Source organism: Nansenia antarctica, assembly GCF_963989245.1.
Source record: "Nansenia antarctica genome assembly, chromosome: 19".
Lineage (NCBI taxonomy): Eukaryota > Metazoa > Chordata > Actinopteri > Argentiniformes > Microstomatidae > Nansenia > Nansenia antarctica.
The window spans coordinates 20,042,720-20,065,542 of record NC_137692.1 but is presented as its reverse complement, the minus strand read 5'-3'; the positions used below and the strand labels follow the sequence as shown (position 1 = coordinate 20,065,542).

Genomic DNA, 22,823 nt, shown 5'->3' with positions numbered 1-22,823 from the left:
ATATTTCACATCCAGCATTACTGAATTAAACTCAATGTCTTTCTTTATCTTTTTTGTTGGGATATTCTTGAGTAGCCCAAGAGTTTTACAAAAACAAAAATATAAAATGTGTCCCCATGTGTCCCCACTTAACAATTAAACACAGTTCACATACACAGTACTGACATACAGATATTCCCTTCAATACATAACACACGTGACAGATCAGATTTGCTCATCAATCTTTGTATGTCAGTATGTATGTGTATGTGAACTGTGCGTAATTGTAAGTGGGGACACATGGGGACACATTTTATATTTTTTGCTCATCAATGTCTTAACACACTAGCACTCAGAAAATGCTCCCCCCCCTCCCCCCTTTTTATTTATTTTTTAATCATTTTTTAGTTGGCTCATAAAAGTGACATACAGATACTAAATACATAACACACAGATCAGATTTGCTCATCAATCTTTGTACAATGTCTTAACACAGTAGCACAAAAAAATGCTCCTTTTTTGGGGGGGGGGGGGGCTCATAAAAGTGGCATAAAAAAAACAAAAACAACATATTTGACATTCCACAGCACTGCCCAGAGGGCCTTCAAGCTGGACTTGACCCCCTTCCCCTCTAGGACCCAGCGGAGGAGCTGTCTGGCACGGTGAACTTGATAAAGGAAAGTGGGTTGTTCGTGACGTCACAGCCCACGTTCGATTCGATTTTAAACCAGAACAAAGATGGCGGAGGTTAGCGGGCTGAGGAATCGCAATAACCATTTCGAACAAAACTGCAAAACCCACGTCTTTGACGAAGGTACGTTTATTTATTTTTTGGTGGGTTGACTTGAGAACGTGTCAGGAGACGATTAGAAGTGGGAGTCTGTGCGAAAAAACGGGGGATGTTACATGTTACACGCCCTGGGCACTGTCTGTTTCTCCCCGAGTGTCATATTTTAGTAGTTAGCTTGCCGGGGCTAATGTGGCTATGCGCTTAACAGTTCTACGGGGGACCCTGGTGTCCGTGTCCGCGAGACGTGTATTGTTGTGTGTAGCCAGTTTAGCTACTCGAGCTAATTCATCCCCCGCGCTCGAGCCCTGTGACGTTAGAATTATATGGTTCTATCTCCATTTTTGTCAAAATTGAGTTCTTTACATAATCTAATCCATTAGGTGTTTATTTATGCCTGTGTGGTGTTGTTATTTTTTAAAATGTTGACATTTTTGAGTTAGTAATTCATAAAATACAAAGGTTCCATCTCATCTCAACTGTCACTCTCACCTGGCCTGGCCCTGCACGTTCGAACGCGCGCGCTGTTGTCAGTGTCAATCAAAACCTTCTAGATCGTTGGGGTCCTCGTTCACATTCTATAGAACAAGGTGATTGACAGGTGATTTGTGTCAGTGTGGCTGTGGACATTAGTGTCAATCTCGCGCACCATAACGGTTTCCCTCGTTCCCCTTGTATAAACCAGTAGGTCTTTAAGCCCTGTGTGGTTTAAGCACAGCAATCCCACTAATTTTAGAGAAAGGAGATATTTTAAAAGTGGGGCTATTATTAACTCGTTTCTTGCTCTTCTTCTGCTTAGCTTGACATCTAATTTTGGAAAAATCAAACATTTTAGGAATTGCCTATTGTGTTATTAACCTTTTGGCTTTTCCTTCCTACAGTAAAATGTGCCTTATCTTTCTGTAGCTAACAATTTGTAAACTGCCAGCAATTCTTTCTTTTTATTTTATTTTTTATTTTTCCTGGGGCGCTGAACCTAATGTATGTGGCACAAAGCCATGTCCCAATTTAACCTGTGCCGCCCGAGCCCTAACCCTAAAAAACACAGCTGATGTTTGTTTTCTCCAGCTGTAAGGTGTAGCTAAGGTGTAGCTTGCATGGGGCTCTGTTGTAATGTGAGATGTTTACATGTCTGTCCCAGGCATGTGTCTGTCTGTCTGGCTGGCTGGTTTGCTCAAGGAGCAACATTTGCTGTGGAATGTGGCAGGATTCTGTGTGATGCTGTCAGGGTTCTTTTTTGGAACGCTCAGACACAGATTCACATGTCAGATATCAGCTGAACTGTGTGGATTGGGGAACGCTTCTATCTTTTATTTTATTTTATTTCGTTTTTGTTTAAGCAGGATAAGTCTCGTTGACATTAAACATCTCGTACAAGAGTGCCCAGGCCAAGACAGGCAGCAGCACAATTAACAGGGTTGCAGACATAAAAAAAAAGAAAAACATACACACACTACAACTAGTGCCTGCCTCCAAGTCATTTAGAATTACTTATTATTTATTACCAAGAATAGCCTTTGTAAATAAAAAAGATGCCAATGATTATGTCTACGGGTGGACGAGCATACTATCCTTCCCGAGCATACAAAAAGCAATGGTGAGTTATGTTGTAATGCCGTAATAAACCTCAGTGCTCCATAGTAGACAGTATGTAGCTTGTGTAGGCATTGCAAAGATAACATTGCCATAGTCCAGCATAAAGGTGGCAGCAACAAGTCTCCGTTTGGCCTCGAAGGAAAAGCAAGACTTAAGCAAGAAAGTTCAGTGGCTTTGATTTTGCAAATAAAACATCATGACTTCTGTTTCGTCAGCATTTAAATTAAAACACGTTTTAAATCACATAGCTGACAAAGTTAGGTTTGGCAAAGACGCAGAGAGCAGTATATCACAGTATCATTGGCATAAAAGTGGAAATTTGCGTTGGAAACAATTTGGTTACGACTCTTGATATGTATAGCCTACTGAGTAGGAGTGGTCCCAGGACAGATCCGTGGGGCACACCCTTGGATATAGGGAGCTAGAAGTAATACCTTCTGCTTGGACGCAATGAGATCTGCGTGATGGATAATTTTTTAACCAGCACTGCAGACAGTTAGTTCTGACACTCCTGCACTGATAAGTCTTTGCTTCAGTACTGTATGAGCTACAGAATCAAAAGCCTTAAGATAAGATAAGTCAATGAAAAGGGCTGCACCATGTTGCTTGTTGTCTAAAGATTCAATAATATCATTTACTATTTTTAGGGCCGCTGTAGTTGTGCTGTATTTTTTCCCTAAAACCTGATTGAAACTTGGTGTTATTTCTCACATCACGTATTAGTGACATGAGGTCTTTTAACTATTTAGGCTAACTTACTTTAGGCAGTGTCATTATGACCCTTGTATCAGAGAGACTCAGCTGGGAGGTTTGTGAGGCAACAGTTAACTCTCATCTAGTCCTCTCTCTCTGGACTGTACTTTGTCCTTGGTGTTCACTGCTCAGATCCCTCCGGCCTCCTTTGTTGCAGAGCGTTTGAACGTTTGCCCCGCTTGACTCCCGTCCAGCGAGGGAGGGAGTCGTGTCTTGGAGTTCTGCAGCGCACAGAAGAGTCGCGACAGAAGAGGGGGGGTTTTGCAAATGTTCCCGACCCCGTCCCCTGTTCTTTGGGGGGGGAAAATTCCCATGTTTAGTGTTGTTGCTGGCAAAGTGGATCAAGGCTTATCAAGGTTCTACAGAGGTAGTGCAGGAGTCAGGGGAGCAAGAGAGGACAGACTTGAGAGCTGTTATGCGACACTGAGCTCAGAGATGTGAGCTGAGACTCCATACATGGCCATACTAGGCCCCAATCTCTGTCTGAGTGAAGCGATGCAGTGGAAAGATAAGAGGAATGATAAGACGGCTAATTTTAGATCCTGCTCCGTTCGCTCCAAGGTAGAGGGGTTTTGGGTAGTGTTTTAACCTCTAGTTCACCTCAAGTCTGCACACACAATACAGCTGTGTGAAGGAGTAGACTATAGACTCAATCAAATTATCTCTCAGCTGATATCTGGACTCTCTCTCTCTCTCCCCCACACACAGAAACTCATTCACTCCAGTGTTGCTTCCAGTATTCTATCTAGCTCAGTCCCAGCCGAATAGTGTCTTTTGTTTCCAGTCCCCTTTATTGGCGCTTTTCCCATTGACCAGACCGGGACGGCACAGTATGGCAGACATTTGTATCTTACCCGTACCGTATTTTCAGAAACGCTTCTCCATTATGCACAACAGACTTGTTGTTAAGCGTAATAAGAGCACTTCACTTTAATAAGTGCCGCTATACAGCTCAACAGGGGGAAATGCGACAAGAATTATGTCAAAATGCAGCAGATATGAGTGCTCCGGTGTCTTGCTGGCCTGGTAGTCTTTATTTATACAGCATATGCAGTGTTTCCTCCAGGAATTTTTACAATGGTGGCGCGCTCAAAACAACGTTTTTTTTTTTTTTTTTTCTAATCACAGCCAAAACTAGAGGATGGCCAAAAAAAATAATATATGAATATACAGAATATAAACTTGTGACTGACAGTCACATACACACACAAAGATCATCAGCTATAATATAATACGAAGTAGGCCTACATGAGCACAAAAGCGGCTAACGTTACTGATTAACTGTTTACTGTAGTGCAGAGAGATGGTAGTCGTAGGCGGCCTATCAAATGACAAAGCTAAACGTTTAATGAAGGACATGAACGATTGTCAACAACACACTCAAGCAGTAAATAGAACAGTCTAAACAACTTGGGTACTACGGACGGAACAATAGTCTCAACCTATAGTTCCGTGCGTGAATTATGTCAACCCACCACATTACAGAAGTAAAATCACAGTCAGATGGAGCATTCGGTAAACAGCTGAGTATCAGCTGAGTTAAAGAAAACAAACTCTTACCTTTGATGAGACCCACATGAGCCCTGTTTTCCCGTACTTCTCCCGTGTGTCTCTTATTGTCCAAATGTTCCCTGAATTTTAGCTGCATGTTTTTCCAGCATGTAATTCCGTTGTCAATAAAAAAATCGTCTCCCCTTCTTTTCCCCTTGACAATACTGTGTCGTTGCTAAAGTGACGGCACATAAGAATCGTTTTTTGACTTGCTAATGTCTGCTAACGTAGCACTTGAAACTGGCGCCGTTCTCTGGACTGCAGCTGCTCCCGCGTTAGCATTAGCATCCATCTTTTCTTCTCCCTTCTCACCGTCACGAGCTCAAATGACACTTGTCGGCCGATCTAACTCTTAACACTCACTTACAGGACTTCTGACACCATGTCGTGTTATTCTATTAAACATACACGTGAGTCCTTCTGTATTTCAATGTAAGTGTCTTTATTTTAACTCGCTCTGTAAGCTCTACAATACCGGTCTCTTGTTGTCTCGTCGTAACCTGCCCACCTGACCTGGGGGGTATTCCATCAACGTCGCTAAAGGAAAATCCTGGCTTATTTTTGATAACTCTCGCGAGACCTATCAGAATATGCCTGGATATTTGTAAGAACTCTCGCGAGATTTATCAGACTAAACCTGGATTTTCCCTTTAGCGATGTTGATGGAATACCCCCCGGATGTCACTACGGTGGCCTGTACACAATAACAATAATACCACAGTTCACATTTAGACCAATCAGGAGCCCTTGTGTCACGTCGTCAACTGAATGTCATTAATCTGATTTTGGATCAGCGGTTAGAGAGAGATGGGCGTGGATTTAGGTGCACTTTTAGTCAACATCCATTATAGCGCTAATCTAGGATCAGATATATTTTAATCAGCTAAAATGTGTTTTTTTTTTTTTTTTGGAGAACTTTTGTTTTTTTGTTTTTGTGGACTGAATCAATTCGTGGCGGAGGAAATTCCATCGTGGCGGCCCGCCACCAATAAATGCATGTAGAGGAAACACTGGACTTGTTGTTAAGTGTAATAAGAGCACTTCACTTTAATAAGTGCCGCTATACAGCTCAACGGGGGGAAATGCGACAAGAATTATGTCAAAATGCAGCAGATATGAGTGCTCCGGTGTCTTGCTGGTAGTCTTTATTTATACAGCATATGGATGTTACGTGCCTGTCACTTGCCGCTTTCATAATTTTATTTAGCCTATATAGCACAAGTCATGCATTGAATGTAACCTCCAAAACCTTGCAACCTCCAAAAGTTCTATGACGGATTGAAATGACATTAAACTAAGATAATAAGATGGTTATCATAATTTTTCAAATCTTTATTAATAAGTAATTACAGAAAAAGTAAATGACATGTATTTGCCTAGAGCGAAATCTGTTAGCTGTGAACTGGAATATCTACCTGGGATGATGTTATTGAGACGATTTCCATTGACCAATCAATGGTCTGCAGTCAGTTGACACTTAACTCCTACTGTCCTGGCTCGCTCCAGGTCTGTTGTGTATAATGGAGAAGCGTACCCTACCCTACCCGTACCGTACCGTACTTTCAAATGCGTGCCGTACCGAGCCATACCGGTCTGGTCAATGGAAAAGCGCCATGAGTGGTGTTACTTAATGCAGTACATGGCCCTGGTGGAGTCCTGTAGTAGACGTTACTATAGTAGAAGGAGCTGGAGTGTGGAGTGGGCTACCCTAGTTTCACTGCGGCTGAAAACAAACTCCAGTGTGAAATGCATGTCTAACTGACTATCTCTATCTACGCCTAATTAGCGTAGCCGAAGATGAAACAAAATTAGAGGACCATCACATTTAGTCTAGTTTGAGTTTGTTTTTGTTTTTTTACCGTTAGACTTTTCTCTGCATAGCCTGCAGCCTACTAGCTATGTGAGATACGAACGGTGTGCATGTGTCTTTGTGAAGGCTCTGCTCTGTCGGGAATAGTACTGTCATGTTCACATACCTTCTGTTCATTCACCTCTACATACCTGCTGCTGCCTGTGGCATCTGAGTATTGAACTAGGAGTAGAAAACATCACAGCACGATCACCCAGTACCAATTCCTACCTTGGTAGTAGGGTTGGACGGTTTTCAATTTTGTATACCATTAAACCGTTCCCGAACAAAATGTTTTTTCCGGTTAACCGGATTAAAAATGCTGTAGGGTTTGACTGAGCTCAGTGAGCTGCCAGTTTCAAATGATTAAGCCCTATCCTTTCGGTGAACCTGCTCGAACATCTTTCCACAAGCAGTGCTGAAAAATGTGCTTCAAATAGGCTAAATAAATACAAACAGCGCTAAAAATACTTTTTGTTTGTAATGAGACTCTGTGGGGACATTCGACTATGCATGGGAAACACACTGCACGTTCTTCTTCGGCGTATGGGTTGTTGTTTCCTCTCCACTCCACCAGGCTCGGGGCCGAGGGGCTACCCTTTTACCACCCCGAGACCTGGTTGAGGGGCTCACCCGGGCTATATTTCTGGACACCCCTCCAGAAGCCACGTCATCGTCTCGTCATCTAATACCGACAGACCATGCATCCCGTTGGGTGGGTGGTACACCGGGCAATCCAGGATAACATGGTCTGCGGTTTGGTCCTCTGCGCCACACTCGCACGACGCATTTGGGGCCAAGCCCCATCTGTGCATTGATGAGCGGGAAACGCCCGACGCTGGTCCGGAGAACTGCATGTTCAGATTCGGTTAAACTGAAAGTTGCTGGATACGTAGCTAAGGAGGAAAGAGTCATTTAGAAATTGATGATCTAGCTAACGCTAATAACCCTATTAGGGATGCACTGATACCGATACCAGGGGGGTATTCCATCAACGTCGCTAAAGGAAAATCCAGGTTTATTCTGAAAAATAGTTGTAAAATAAATCACAGCTTATTTTGATAATGATAAATGAAGATATCTTTCACTACAGTCACTGAAATAAATATACACTATTTTCTATGGGAAAAAAAATCTTTCTAAACACGTTCTCTTACTAGCAAGCTACTCTGTTACTAGAATAGAAATGGCCACAAAGTTCGTGTTTTAGCGAATTGCCAATGTGCTTTAACTGTGCAGTGGATTGATGAGGATTTTACTCCCCAGAGAGTCGTTCACTGGCAGGTGTGTTTGATGATATGCTTTGATAGCTTTGTGTGTGTGTGTGTGTGTGTGTGTGTGTGTGTGTGTGTGTGTGTGTGTGCGTGTGTGTGTGCGCGCTCAAAGTGAGACAGAGAGAATGATGGCCAACCTAAAACTTTACTATTTAACTTTTACATAATAATTTACTTTACTTTACTTTGACCGACATTCATTGGCTCAATCCGTAATTAACAGAGAGCATAGTTTGGTGTGGCCAGGGCATTCCTACACCTGGAGGGAACAGCCTCCTTTAGACTCAGGAGGAAACACTCATTTGTACAATAGATAAAAAGGAAGAACAAAAAGATGTCGCCTAAGCTTTTTGAAATGCTATACTCTTCCCTTTGTGATTTTTGATGCTGTTGAAATTTGAGGCTACGGCCTGGATACATGTGAAGATACTGTATGCTGCATAGACAATGGTCTACCTATGACCTACTGTATTTTATTTCATAATACTTCTTAACTTTTGCCCCGTTTCCTCAGCCAAGCAATGCCTGATACTCAAGCGTGTAGTATTATTATTATTTCGCCGGTAGACTGTGTCATATATTATTGGCTAATACCACTACAGTGTTTCATCCAACTTTCTGTCTCTAGTGTTTACACCATCTGACCTGGGTGTTTGTCTCTCCTCCCTCTGTCCCCTCTCTCTCTCATCCTTGCTCACTCTCTCTCAGGTGTGAGTGGCGTAGAGGATGTCCCCCTCTCCCTGCCAGATAGGAAACCCCCCCTAGTGGAGTCTGAGGACGACGGGGAGTTTGAAGTCCCGCAAGGGGAGTTGGAGGACGACCAACCCCCTTCTTCTTCAGAGGAGCCTGTGGAAGAGGAAGAGCAGGCACGGCCCATCCAGATCGTGCTGGCCCATGAGGACGACCACAACTTTGAGCTAGACGCCGAGGCCTTGGAGAGGCTCCTGCTGCACGAGGACGTCAGGGACCTCAACGTGGTGGTGGTGTCCGTGGCCGGGGCCTTCCGCAAGGGCAAGTCCTTCCTGCTGGACTTCATGCTGCGCTACATGCATAACCGGGTGAGACTAGGTTTGTTGGTTTGTTAGGATCCCCATTAGCTAATGCCATGACATTAGCTAGTCTTCTTCCTGGGGTCCGAGGTGTACACTCACACTAGTATAAGGATGGGTCAGAATAATCGATTCAAAACTGTTTTTTTTACATTTGGACCATTAAAAACAAATGAAATCATTGGCTAAAGAGACGAACAACCTTTTTTTCTGTAAAAGAAAACATTCACACAGACAGACCCTTGTCATGTCTGTTATCTGTCAATCGATGACTCCCATTGAGAAAGTTCCATTGAGTTTTCTTGGAAAACTCAATGGATCATTCGGGTACAACTACAGTATGTAGACTGATCTCAAAACAACTAGCAGGAAGTGTGATTGTGTTAAATGGAAATGCGTTAGTTCCATTAGTGGTTGACATCATTGGTCTCGTTTCCAGACTACTTCTTCTACCCAAATGCGCCATAGGTCTGGTGGACCAACGTGTCAAACTTGGCCTTCATTAAGCCAATAGGACGACCACTGCAAACGGATGCTGCATACATAGCCACTGTTCTTTGCATCAATCATCTCCCACAGCACTTTTTACCCAGTGCTTTGCACACCACACATTTCTGATTCAGAGCTCCGTCTCGTAGCCATGTGATTCGCTGAAATCAATTAGTAACAATTACTTCACTCAGTAAATTCACTCCGGCTAAGGCCAAGTTTGAGTCATTATTATTCCAGGCTTAATATGCGCTGTGCGCACTAGCCCGGGGACGAGGTTAGCACATCATTAAAGTTGTGTTTAGTTAATTACTGCTCATTGACTGACCCATCCTGAGGCTGGGAATATGATATCCCATCATTTGCATGTGTTTTGATACATTACAATTCAGTAAAGCTATGCAATGTTCTATTACATTTCCACATTTAATCTGACTCTAGTATACTTCTTATGAGAATCCTAAATTCCCAGATTACTGAACCCCACCATTGACCTCAATCACTCACATGCATGTTACACAATGTTCTTTGGGTTGTTAGTGACTGGGTTTATGAAACAGTGAACATAGAGACTATTTGTTTGTAAGTCTCTCTCTCTCTCTCTCTCTCGCCATCCAAGGCATTTCCATCCCTCTATTTCTGGACTGTGCTAGTGGATTAATTGGCGCTGTCCCCAGGTTATACAACATCATTCAGAACCAATTAGTCTCATTAGCATTCCTTTAGTTTTAAATACAAATTTGTCCAAATTATTCAGAGATAGGATCTTCCCTAGGGCAGGGATGTACACTCACAGGGCACTTTAGTAGCGTGTTAACCATTCGACGGCCTGCCAGCGGGCCCTAGCGCCATATGCTAATTGTCTTGCCCTGTCGCCCAAGTCATGCTTCCTATGTTCCTATGTTTGTTTACATAGGTAGTCATGTACATGCTTCCGATGTTCCTATGTTTGTTTACGTAGGTAGTCATGTGTCACCTTATCTCAAAGCTATGATTCTTGCACTTTCGATCCAAATAATCCATCTCAAGATACAATCACAACAGCAGGCACAATCGACGTCGCTGTCAGACCAACAACAAACGCACTACAGAACATTGGTCAGTAACAATACTCAAATAGGCTGTGGCATTCAAGCGATGATTGATTGATTGGTATTAACATGCCCAAAGGGTGCCAAGAAAACAGTCGCCACACCATTACACCACCTGAACGAACGAGAAGGTGTGCAGGTGTCCCTAATAAAGGGTTCAGTGAGTGCACATAACCACAGGCTCGTCATTGTGACCAAGTGTTACCAATACAACCTAGTGCGGGGGATAGTGAGCGTGAACTGGACTTATACAGTTAATAGTATTACGGGTGTAAAATCCCCTCGAGGTATGGTCTCACCACGGACCAAGCATAAGCCTGGATGTAAATATACAGGAACCATAATCAATGACTGGTGGTATACAGCCTGCATCTAGAGATGCAGCAGCAGGGTCATTTTACATACCGCCATGTTTGATTATACAGTAGGTCAGGAAGATGGGGAAAGAATAGTGCTGACTCTTACCGCTTGTGTGTTTATATGTGAAAGAGAGGCTAGCTAGGTGTCGCCCAAGTCTGCTATTTGTTTTCTGTGAGGGAGTGAGAGAGATTAGTTAAATACATTTTAAGTCTTTCACAATTCCTGACATTTAATCCTAGTAAACATTCCCTGTATTAACTGTAACGTTTGCAGGAAAAGTGCTATACAAATAAAAGTTATTATTTTAATTAGGTCAGTTCACTACTATTTTGATCACTACTTTATTTTAGGAATGCGAAATGTCCCGAAAAATAGTAGAGGATTATTTATTCCAGCTTTTTATTTCTTTCATCACATTCCCAGTGGGTCAGAAGTTTACATATACTTTCCTTCCCCATGCTTACCTACCACAATAGGTTTCTCCTGACAGAACTGGTGGAACTGAGTCAGGTTTGTAGGCCTCAGTTCTGCCCACAAATGTTCTGTAGGATAGAGGGCAGGACTTTGTGATGGCTGCTCCAATACCGTGACTTGGTTGTCCTTAAGCTATTTTGCCACATCTTTGGAAGTATAGTTGGAGTCATTGTCCATTTGGAAGACCCATTATGTCATTTGCGGAAATTCCTGTAAGCTGAAAACATCCCAGTTCTTGCATGGTCTGCATACTCACCAGACATGTCACCCGTTGTTTGGGATGCTCTGTCTGGATCGGCACATTTTAGAATGGCCTTTTATTGTGACCAGCCTTAAGGCACACTTGTGCAGTAATCATGCTGTCTAATCATCTGGATATGCCACACCTGTCATGTGGATGGATTATCTCGGCAAAGGAGAAGTGCTCTCACTAACACAGATTTAAATTGGTTGAATCTAATCTAAACCATTAGTCTGGCTTTTTTATGGCGGTTTGGAACAGTGGCTGCTTCCTTACCGATACTTCCCGGTATGACGGCGGTATGGTGTTTCTACTCGGGAACTATTGTTTTTACAGAACCAACTGAACAGAAGTAACGGTTGAATACTAGTGGCGTAACTAACTATCTCTCTTCTAGTATCTTTGTTTATTGTGTCTGTACTGTAGCGTCTCTTTATTGGCCATGTGATATGTGACCACGGGGCATTATGAAGTCATACTCCTCACCTGTTGCTAACTTGGAATGTTGCCAGTACAGTAGGACACACTGCAAGCTGCTCCGAGCCAGCATTCCTTGTGTTAAGTGCATAGTATGCGTTTATGTCATGCCTTTAGCTACAGTGTTTTTACCTTTGGCTACAGCATAATGTTGCTACTTTTGCAGCCATACCATGTTCTTCATATCATGCTCATGTCGATACGTCTGCAGCCCTCCAGGTGTCCAATCATAGAAGGACCAGTCGCTACTTGTGTTGTATGATGACTTTCACACACACATTGCTCCATGAAGTCTTATGACAGATTAGAAAGTGACAGTCTTTCATTGGCCCATCAGGATTTGTTTCAAAAACCATATACAAATCATTGAGTGGCTTTTTAACTGCCTAGTGTAGTCTCTAAGCTTTCACGCTCGCAGCAGTTTGAATCCCTCTCTCATCATCATCGTGTCCAGCCAGTATGGTTGTTGCTCGCTGCCAAATGACCCTGATTAACCAGGAACACCATCTGTTTTTGGAATGAGAGAGGATTTGAACGCGATGCCACAGTGCCCTCCTATGGTTGTATTTGCATGCCACAAGAACATTCCCGTGTTGTCCCCCTTCGCAGGATGGTCTTCGTCATCCACAGAAAGCACATTCTTATGCTCGTATCAAAATTGTTTCCTTTGCCTAATATAGCTTCTTAACTTTGAGGTGATAATTGAAGTCCTCTCTTGTTTCTGTGTCCCCTCCTGTTAGCACTCACCTGATCCTCTGGCGTGGATGGGGGGATGGGACGAGCCTTTGACTGGGTTCTCTTGGAGGGGGGGTTGTGAGAGGGAGACCACGGGCATCCAGGTCTGGAGCGAGGTGTTCGTGGTCGACAAGCCTGACGGGAGCAAGGTGGGACATACTCTGATACAGTGGGGGTGTGTGTGTACACACACACACACACACCCATTCACTCGCACACACACCCATTCACTCGCACACACACACACACACACACACACACCCATTCACTCTCTCACACACACACACACACCCATTCACTCTCACACATTCACTCTCACACACACACACTCACACACGTATGTAGTGTTGTTAAATGGATTTCCCTATTGTTTTTGGCATCTATTCAAATGATAATCCAATATGCCAATGAAAGTCCTCTGGGAATGGCCATGTTTGAAGCACATGTTTCAGCTATCAACTGTTGCTGACCTGGCATGTCCTCTCCCTGGACAGGTCGCAGTGCTGCTGGTGGACACCCAGGGGGCGTTCGACAGCCAGTCCACTATAAAGGACTGTGCGACGGTGTTTGCTCTCAGCACCATGACCAGCTCGGTACAGGTGTATAACCTGTCTCAGAACATACAGGAAGACGACCTGCAACATCTACAAGTAGGCACAACCTGTCCTTAACGTCCCTTCATTTCCGCTCTCCCTTGAAAGAATCTCGCACACAATTGTGTTTTTTTTTTCCTGTGGTATATGTTTTTACTCGTTTGCCTTTTAAAATGAAAGGAATGCATTATTGTAGTCATGTTAGGTTGTGGATGCGGTCATTCAGACACCTATGCCTATACATCTCAACACTAATCTGACAACTAGACCTCTGTTGTAGCTCTTTACAGAATACGGTCGGCTCGCTATGGAGGAGATCTACTTGAAACCTTTTCAGGTACGGGAGGGAGGCACTGAGTCTCTAAGAAATAGATATGGTTTATTTTGTTTATTTTATACATAGGCCTAATCGACGTGTGAGTTGTCTTTAAGTTGGCTGAATGATATCCTTTTCAACTGTAGGCTTTATTCCATGTCTTGTCTTGATAACCCTGTTGCTTGTTGCAGTCGCTGATGTTCCTGATCCGAGACTGGAGCTACCCATACGAGCACAACTACGGCCTGGGAGGGGGAAACAACTTCCTAGACAAAAGACTACAGGTGGGAGATTGAGATTGATTGAGATTGATTGCGATTGAGTGTTTTATTTTGATCCCTTATACAATTCATAATACAGATATTAAAAATGCACACAATTCATAATACAAATATTAAAAATGCACACAGTCACAATGCGTAACACCAGGACCAAAAAGGTGTAGGCTGAAGCCATGGCTTATTTCGCCTACCCTTGTTACATGTATGTTTTTTTTTTGTTTTCTTTTTTTCCCATGAGTGCATAATCAAAACATTGAAACTTTTATAAACAAAATTTCACTAACGCATCTTAACAGAAAACTCAAAAGTAGGAGAGGAGAGAGGAGGAAGGAAGGAAGGACACTCTTAATGTTGAAACCAATCTGTTTTTAATGTTTGGTTGTTGTCATGGTTTCAGGTGAAGCAGAACCAGCACGAGGAGCTGCAGAACGTGAGGAAGCACATCCACTCCTGCTTCTCCAACATCGGCTGTTTCCTGCTGCCTCACCCCGGACTCAAGGTCGCCACCAACCCCATTTTTGACGGCAGGTTAAAAGGTGAGATCTTCTTTACCCAGGAGGAGAATCTCACACACACACACACACACACACAGACACACACACACACGTACGCACGCACACACAGACACACACACACACACACACACACGTACGCACGCATGCGCACACACACACACACTTCTTAATTACCCCATATCACTTTACACCTCTCTGCATGTTAAAAAAAGGATGTATTATTTCTCTCTCATACATGTTGTTTGCCTGCCTGTATTCCCTGCCGCCCTCCAGACATTGACGATGACTTTAAAGAGGCCCTGGCCAACCTGGTGCCTCTACTGCTGGCCCCGGAGAACCTGGTGGAGAAGGAGATAGGAGGGGCCAAGGTCACCTGTCGAGACCTGGTCCAGTACTTCAAGGTCAGAACACTGAAACCACCCCACCCCACTGGAGGCTGACGGAGGTAGAAATCGGAGAGAACAGCCTCATTGTAATGATTTGGAATGACCAGATTTGTTCACAAGCCGCCCCTACGTTTGCGTTTGAAGCCACGATTCACAACGGGACTATCCCACAGCTACACAAACTTAGCCTAAAATTACACTGAAAAGACAGTGTACATGCATCTTTTGGAAGAGGCTCTCACGTTGCTTTCCTCTGCTTCTTCTTTTCCAGGCGTATATAAAGATCTACCAAGGGGAGGAGCTGCCTCACCCCAAATCCATGCTGCAGGTTTGTGTTTGTTTGAAGATGAAGTTCACTCATTCAGCAGCCGAGTTGTAATGAAGTACTCTAGTAGCAAAGTGTACGGAGGCTCTTCATTCTCTACTCAAACTGTCACTAGTCTCCACTCATCTGAAGTGCTGATGTTTCTGTCTGTCCTCTGTAACCTAGGCAACAGCCGAAGCCAACAACCTGACTGCAGTGGCGGGAGCTAAGGACAGCTACAGTAAAAACATGGAACAGGTAGGGAGGGGTGCACGCTTCTGAGGTTGTTACATGAAGGAGATTTGCAGAGACCCCAATGTTTGGGGAATGTGAACATACAATAGTTATGCAATGTTTCCTATATGGCTCGATGGCTCTTTTAATGAACAAAGAAAGTGACTATAACTTAGGCGAAAGAATTACTCTGGCATTTTTTATATCCATTGAATTGACGAAACTCATCTTGTACAAGACTCTAGTGTCATAACGAAGCAAGTGTAACATATACTGTAGCACATTCCAAGCTATTGCCTACGTTGTGTTTTTGAATGTTTCTCCACCAACCTATATTTCGTGAGGTTAGAATGATTTCGTGAGGTTCTATCTCCGTTTAGGGTAGTTCAGAGATATCGAGCGTCAAAGTTTTTTTCCATTCCATTATGTTTTGTGAGATGGAACCGTTGTATTTTATGAATTACTAACTCAAAAATGTCAACATTTTAAAAATAACACCACACAGGCATTAATAAACATCTATTGGATCAGATTATGTAAAAAAAAAAAAAAAATTTGAGATAGAACCTTATAATTCTAACGTCACAATTTGTCTTCTTTATGGTTTTTCCTCTGATCTGTCACGTTCTTTCCCTTCGCTCCAGGTGTGTGGCGGAGACAAGCCCTACATCGCTCCCTCCGACCTCGAGCGATGCCACGAGCAATTCAAGGAGTGTTCCGTTCGCCAGTTCCGCTCCGTGAAGAAGATGGGCGGCGAGGAGTACTGCCAACGCTACCAGGACCAGCTGGAGGCGGAGCTGGACGAGACCTACGCCAACTTCACCAAACACAATGACGGGAAAAACATCTTCTACGCCGCACGGACCCCCGCCACTCTGTTCGCCGTCATGTTCGCCACGTACATCGTCTCCGGCCTGACGGGCTTCGTCGGGATGAACACTATCGCTCTGCTCGCTAACCTGGTGATGGGCCTGGCGCTGATGTCCCTCTGCGTCTGGGCTTACGTCAAGTACTCCGGAGAGTTCCGGGAGCTGGGCACCCTCATAGACCTGGTGGCCGAGACGCTCTGGGAACAGGTGGGTCGTCGTGTGACTGCGGGTGACTTAGGGCTGTGTATGACCTGACAGGTGCATGTATGACCTGACTGGTGCAGCAGGTGTTCATGTTAAAGATGGTAGTACTGTCAATAAATTACCAATGAGTCATTTCAGCCTTTCCAGATGATTTCAAAGTCCTGATATTCCAGACTCCTCCTCCTGCCTTGTTTTGCATCTGTCTCTAACGGCTGGGACACACAGGATACATCTACCTCAGCAGGTTAGAGCAGCCATACAGCCCATGTTAACAGGTTAGAGCAGCCACACAGCCCATGTTAACAGGTTAGAGCAGCCACACAGCCCATGTTAACAGGTTAGAGCATCCACACAGCCCATGTTAACAGGTTAGAGCATCCACACAGCCCATGTTAACAGGTTAGAGCAGCCACACAGCCCATGTTAACAGGTTAGAGCAGCCACCAGTGGCGGCTGGCCAATAGAGGGCGCTAGGGCGCCGCCCCCACCTTCCAACGCAGCCCCACTTCGTAGTTGGTACTTGTAAAAGATTTTTTAAAATAAACATTGTTTATTCATAAAATGCGGCTGATATTCTGTCGGTGCCTATCAGCATTCATTAAAAATCCTCCAATACAATAAACATTTTATCTGTGTGTGTGTAAAATTCACTGTGAAAATACATAGGGGAGGAGTCGGGGCGCCGGCCGAATGGCTGTCTATGGCACTGCAAATACTTTTGGCTTACACGTGAGTTGTAGCAGCGCTCCAATTGGCTGTCTCCTATTTCCCGGCCGGGGCGCAGAAAATGCGCCCTGAGCATGCGCAGATTATAGGCTTACCTAGGCTGCAGCCTAGGGCCACTACCACTAGGGGTAGTACAAATAAAAAAATGCGCGAGACTTGAGAGCCCTGAATATCCGGTTGTTAAGTCTGACGTCAAACGTGACGTTTTGCAATTTCCGGATCCAAACCAGAAATTCTCCGCACCAGAATACCAGTGTACTACAGCGGTAGAATGACAGTTTAATCGTTTTTTAGACTGATCTATTAATGAATGAATGAAAGCATTTATTTCGAACATGTGCAGAGAGAAATAGTTATAACAACAAAAGACAAAACAAAAACAAGAAAAAAACAAAACAAAACAAAAACAAGAAAAAACTAAACAAAACAAAAAACAAAACAAAAAACACTATTTACTTCACATGTCCTTGTTAATACAACAAGGGACACAGCACTTTCCCGTTTCCCCCATATTGTCAGGGTATTTGAGCCTCGGAAAAGCGCTATATAAATATAATTTATTATTATTATTACTGAGGCATTTCGAAGACAGCGCCTCAGCCAATGTTGGACCCGGAAACACGTCGCGACTATAACAGGACAGCAACAGAGAGACAGACAACAGGACAGCAACAGAGAGACAGACAACAGGACAGCAACAGAGAGACAGACAACAGGAGAGGAGAGCAACAGAGAGACAGACAACAGGAGAGGAGAGCAATAGAGACAGAACTGAGGTGAGGTGAGCAACAGAGATAGTTCAGGATGATAACAAACAGTTCAGTATGACAGAGACAACTAATAGAAAGACGTATGATTATAGGGTTTACATGTTCAAGGAAATATTGTATGATAATAGAAAGGTACACTTTAATTTAATTAAAGAAGTAACAAAGAACACATTTATTATCACAATTGCATTGTGTTCCATGTCTTTCTCCATTGAATAAATAATGCCTAGTTGAATGGCTAAACAAGACAACTGTCTGGACAGTACTGCTAGAATACCGCTGCACAGATAGACAAAGGGTATAAGTCCATTCTGTTAACATTAGGTCTACTCTGCTAACAAAGACTATTCCAGTTGATTTGTCAGTTGTTGTGCATCATATTTTTGTTGTGTTTGCAGTTTGCCCTTTAATAAGTTATATATAAAAATAATTCAGTTATATATATATATTCTCATGCTAAAATGATTTTAAAGTTGATATTCTTCCCCGTGGAGCATGCCCCCTTAACCTGTGCCCCACCCAAAATGTTTATCACCAGCCGCCACTGGCAGCCACACAGCCCATGTTAACAGGTTAGAGCAGCCACACAGCCCATGTTAACAGGTTAGAGCAGCCACACAGCCCATGTTAACAGGTTAGAGCAGCCACACAGCCCATGTTAACAGGTTAGAGCAGCCACACAGCCCATGTTAACAGGTTAGAGCAGCCATACAGCCCATGTTAACAGGTTAGAGCAGCCATACAGCCCATGTTAACAGGTTAGAGCAGCCACACAGCCCATGTTAACAGGTTAGAGCAGCCACACAGCCCATGTTAACAGGTTAGAGCAGCCATACAGCCCATCTTAACAGGTTAGAGCAGCCACACAGCCCATCTTAACAGGTTAGAGCAGCCATACAGCCCATGTTAACAGGTTAGAGCAGCCACACAGCCCATGTTAACAGGTTAGAGCAGCCACACAGCCCATGTTAACAGGTTAGAGCAGCCATACAGCCCATCTTAACAGGTTAGAGCAGCCACACAGCCCATGTTAACGGGTTAGAGCAGCCACACAGCCCATGTTAACAAGTTAGAGCAGCCACACAGTCTTGCCTATTTTCTCCACGTGACGCACGTGTGAAAATGATCTGTTGACATCATACCAGCAACCGACACTAGTTTCAATATATAGTATACAGTAGTCAGCAGTAACCCCATCTAGGCTATAATTATATTGTGTTAATAAGTTAAAGAACATCAGGTGAAAGGCAGTATTTTTCGGTATTTTTGATCGCTCTCTCTCTTGCTCTGAACGAGGGTAAACAAAAACAACGTGACTGCTTTCTGGTTCTAACCGCTCATTAAGGACTGATGACGACAGAGACTGAACCCAGAACACATTTATAATGAAGTGAAATGAAACGTAGTATTATTGATGGACATTATCAAAGGCAAACTCAATGTAGGAAGATTGGGCTGACGGTAGCAATGCAGCAGCAGGTCCGCAGCAGAAACTCTGTCTGTATGGACACCGCAAGCAACGCCGCCACGCACAAGCACTGCTGAGGTACAGGTAGCCAGTGTGTCCCAGGCCATTCTTAGATTTAAGATTCTTAGTTTGGACTGATTCTTTTTTTTTTTATTCCCTCTGTCCAGATCTCAGATTAACACTTAACCTGTTCTCAATCTTACCCAAGCATCCTTCACCAGGCCCCAATCACCCAGCCTTCTCTTTTCACCACCCAATGAGCTTTCTCCACCACCCAATGAGCTTTCTCCCTACCCTCTCACTGTCTCCCTCCCCTCTCACTGTCCGATTGTAAATCTCTATTCCTAACCTGATCTCGCTCTCTCCTTCTTCTTTTCTCCGCCTCACTCACAGAGGACGCCCAGAAAGGTGAGGGAGAGGTCGTGGTTGTACCCCTGCCTTGCCTGTGCCCCCCCTGGTCCTATTCAGTGCCCCCCCTTTACTGTGTACATCTGTCGTTGGTCGGTTGTCTGTCTGCTGACTGACGTAAACGTTGCTCTTCTCTCCTTCTCTCTAACTCCTCACCCTCCCTGTTTCCAGGTGCTTTCCAAACTCTTAGAGTCGGCCAGGAGTCGAGTCTCGTGGCGCTCTCTCCTCCCAGCAGCAGCAGCAACAACAACAACCACAACAACAACAGCAACAACACAGAGACAGAGACTCCACTCAAACAACAATTATAAGAAGACTGACTAGTGCTGTGTGACTAGGCGAGCTAGGCTAGCTACTTTGACTCTTTTTATTTCTGATGCGTCTGCATTACGCTGCTCTTCTTGTCATTCCTCCTTTCAGCCTGTTTTCAGGGCTGGTCTTTAGTACAGAGAGGTTGTGTACTCGCCCTGGTTCACTCTCTCCATGTAGAGTGCTGGTTGGACCCCTCCTTACTCTTCCCGTTGTGCCCACGCCAGGCTCACTCATGCTTGGAAATGGGCCTACGGACTACTAGTCTTAAGTACCTTTTTGACTTTTACACTTCTCATATTTCTTCCTCTATTTATCTCAGATATTTTTGGGTGGATCATTTTTTTTTTGATCTTTTCAGTTTTCATGATGATTTTGAGTTTTTTTGGGAATGTGTGTTGTTGTCTTTTTGTTCTGAAGAATCATGAATGAATGGATGTTTGGTTTGCATGCTGAGGCGGTAACTTTTCTTTTTCCTTCCTTCCTCCCTCCCATCTTTCTTTCTCTCCCTTTGTCCTGTTTCCATGTTTTCCTCCTGTGTTTATTTTATTGAGTCTGACATGTCCTGTGCTCCCTCTCTCCTCCCCCCCCCCCCCCCCCCACTCCTCTGCAGGTGTTGAAACCGCTGAGTGAGCATTATATGGAGGACAACGTCAGGCTGACTGTGGTTAACTCCCTCAAAGCCAGTCTGACAGAACAAGCCTCTGCCTCGCACCACCACACAAAGTTAAAGTCACACTGACCCTCCTCCTCCTCCTCCTCCTCCATCCACTCCCACCCACTCACTCAGCTAAGTCTTAGATCAGTGGAACTGTGCAAACCAAAGTTTACCCCCCACACCCCCGACCAGAGTCGATCATCCCCTCCCCATCTGCTGTAGTTTACTGTATGTAACACTGCTGGCTCCTCCGCCCCCTGTTGGAGGGAGGACCTGGCTCCTCCGCCCCCTGTTGGAGGGAGGACAATCAGCCAGTGAAGGAGTGGAGTCGAGTCGTCAGTGGTTCCCCTCTCTTGCCTTTACCAAAATTGGACTGATCTCTCGAATGTGCCATCTTGTAGATGCACCTGCAAGCCCCCTTACAGACACTCTAAAGGGCTCTGCACACAGCGTGCGATTTCTGTTGCGCGTCAACGTTCCATTTTGAAGTTTGAATGGAAGTCTATGAGAACATCGCATTTACCCACACACGGCCCCGATTTTAATCGCACGGCGAACATTCGATTCCATTCATTTTGAATGGGACAAAGCACACGGCGTGCGAGTTTTGTCGCACTGTCAAATGAATGGAATCGAATGTTCGCCGTGCGATTAAAATCGGGGCCGTGTGTGGGTAAATGCGATGTTCTCATAGACTTCCATTCAAACTTCAAAATGGAACGTTGACGCGCAACAGAAATCGCACGCTGTGTGCAGAGCCCTTCACACTACACACCCACCCCCACACACCCACACACACACACCCACACACATACACTTCCCTATATCAGGATTTTAAATTATAAAGAGTGGTGTGTTAGCAATGTTTGTTGGCCAGGTTTAATGTCTCATATAGTACTGTCATAAGCAGATTGCACTTGCTTGGGTTTCAAGGGTAATTCAGGGAAAACAGCTATTTGATGCTGTGCCATTGGATGCAAGATGAACTGTCTGCATGGTTAAAATTATAACTGTTCCCAAGTCAGTCTGTAGAGTGTGTATTTCCCCCATCCTCTGAAGTTGTTTGGTTATCTGAGGTGGACTAAGAAAGCCTTGAGCCTGTTATTAGTAATGTTTTAGAAACTTAAGTTTAATATATTACTTTGTCTACCTACTAGTATTACCCTCTGCATGGTATTAGATCTACATTAGCATAGCACTAGCCGGCTAGGTAGTGTAGCCTAAAGCTCAGGCTAGTGTAGTAAGCAGGGGATTGTAAATCAGACCATTTAATTGATTTGCCTTTCATTGAAACCCATAGTTAATTAATTAATGCCTAGGGTGTGATCAAAGGTATTGAAAATCTTAGCTTTGTTTTCTCCTTTCAATTATGTTACAGCACTAAATGATAATTGTAAGTTATGTTGATGCTCTAGTACCAATTCCATCCACAACTGTCTCGCCTAGGAAGCGCCAGTCTTGTACAGTCTGTTATATGTATTACAAATAGGGCATGTGTATGACAGATATTTAAATAGAATTTGTATACATTTTATAGTGAACTGTTGGGGGGGCGGGGGTGTTAGATTGATTGGCCTCCTGTGTGGTTTGTTTAAAGGAATGTCTGTGATCGTTCTAGTACATGTATGTAAAATTAAATAGTTTTTTTTTTCTGTTAATAAACAACAATCTCAAGGCTTGAGCACTTTGATTCCATCTTTGGACAAAGCTTTTCTGGAATGTAGATAGTGGGGTGGAGATTTTGTCTCTGTCTGCCTTTTGAATAATTTCCTTTTAATTTATTTTTCAATAAATTGGTACATTTACTTTATTGATTAAAAATGAACCATCTATATACCGTTCATCTGACTCCTGTGTGTAAATCTTTTTTTTTGGGGTGGGGGGGGTCAAATGCATTGTTTTTGAACACTGGCAGCTCATTCCATCTTTTTGATTGACCAGGTAGAACTTTCACTGGTGTAATAAGGACAATCAATTCCTTTCAGGAAAGCGCTTTGAGTTGCATTTCATGTACGAAAGGCGCTATATAAATAAAGCTTTACTTACTTACTTCAGATCACCATGAGTGCATAGGAGT

At 43.8% G+C, this 22,823-nt stretch overlaps 1 protein-coding gene across 2 annotated transcripts; it reads left to right on the top strand.

The window, feature by feature from the left end:
- Nucleotides 1-712: 712 nt before the first annotated feature.
- LOC308174080 (atlastin-2-like) lies at nucleotides 713-22,587 on the top strand. 2 transcript variants are annotated; one of them, XM_080549133.1, is made up of 13 exons: nucleotides 713-793; nucleotides 8,498-8,847; nucleotides 12,711-12,854; nucleotides 13,200-13,355; nucleotides 13,579-13,635; nucleotides 13,806-13,898; nucleotides 14,293-14,431; nucleotides 14,684-14,811; nucleotides 15,068-15,124; nucleotides 15,287-15,358; nucleotides 15,979-16,410; nucleotides 19,951-20,117; nucleotides 20,702-20,825. In XM_080549133.1, exons 1-12 carry the CDS (start codon nucleotides 718-720, stop codon nucleotides 20,101-20,103), a joined length of 1,857 nt encoding a protein of 618 aa, XP_080405259.1. In that variant the 5' UTR covers nucleotides 713-717; the 3' UTR covers nucleotides 20,104-20,117; nucleotides 20,702-20,825. The 2 variants fall into 2 exon arrangements, with proteins under 2 accessions (XP_080405259.1, XP_080405260.1); XM_080549134.1 differs by lacking the exon at nucleotides 19,951-20,117 and having other exon boundaries at nucleotides 20,702-22,587.
- Nucleotides 22,588-22,823: the final 236 nt, after the last annotated feature.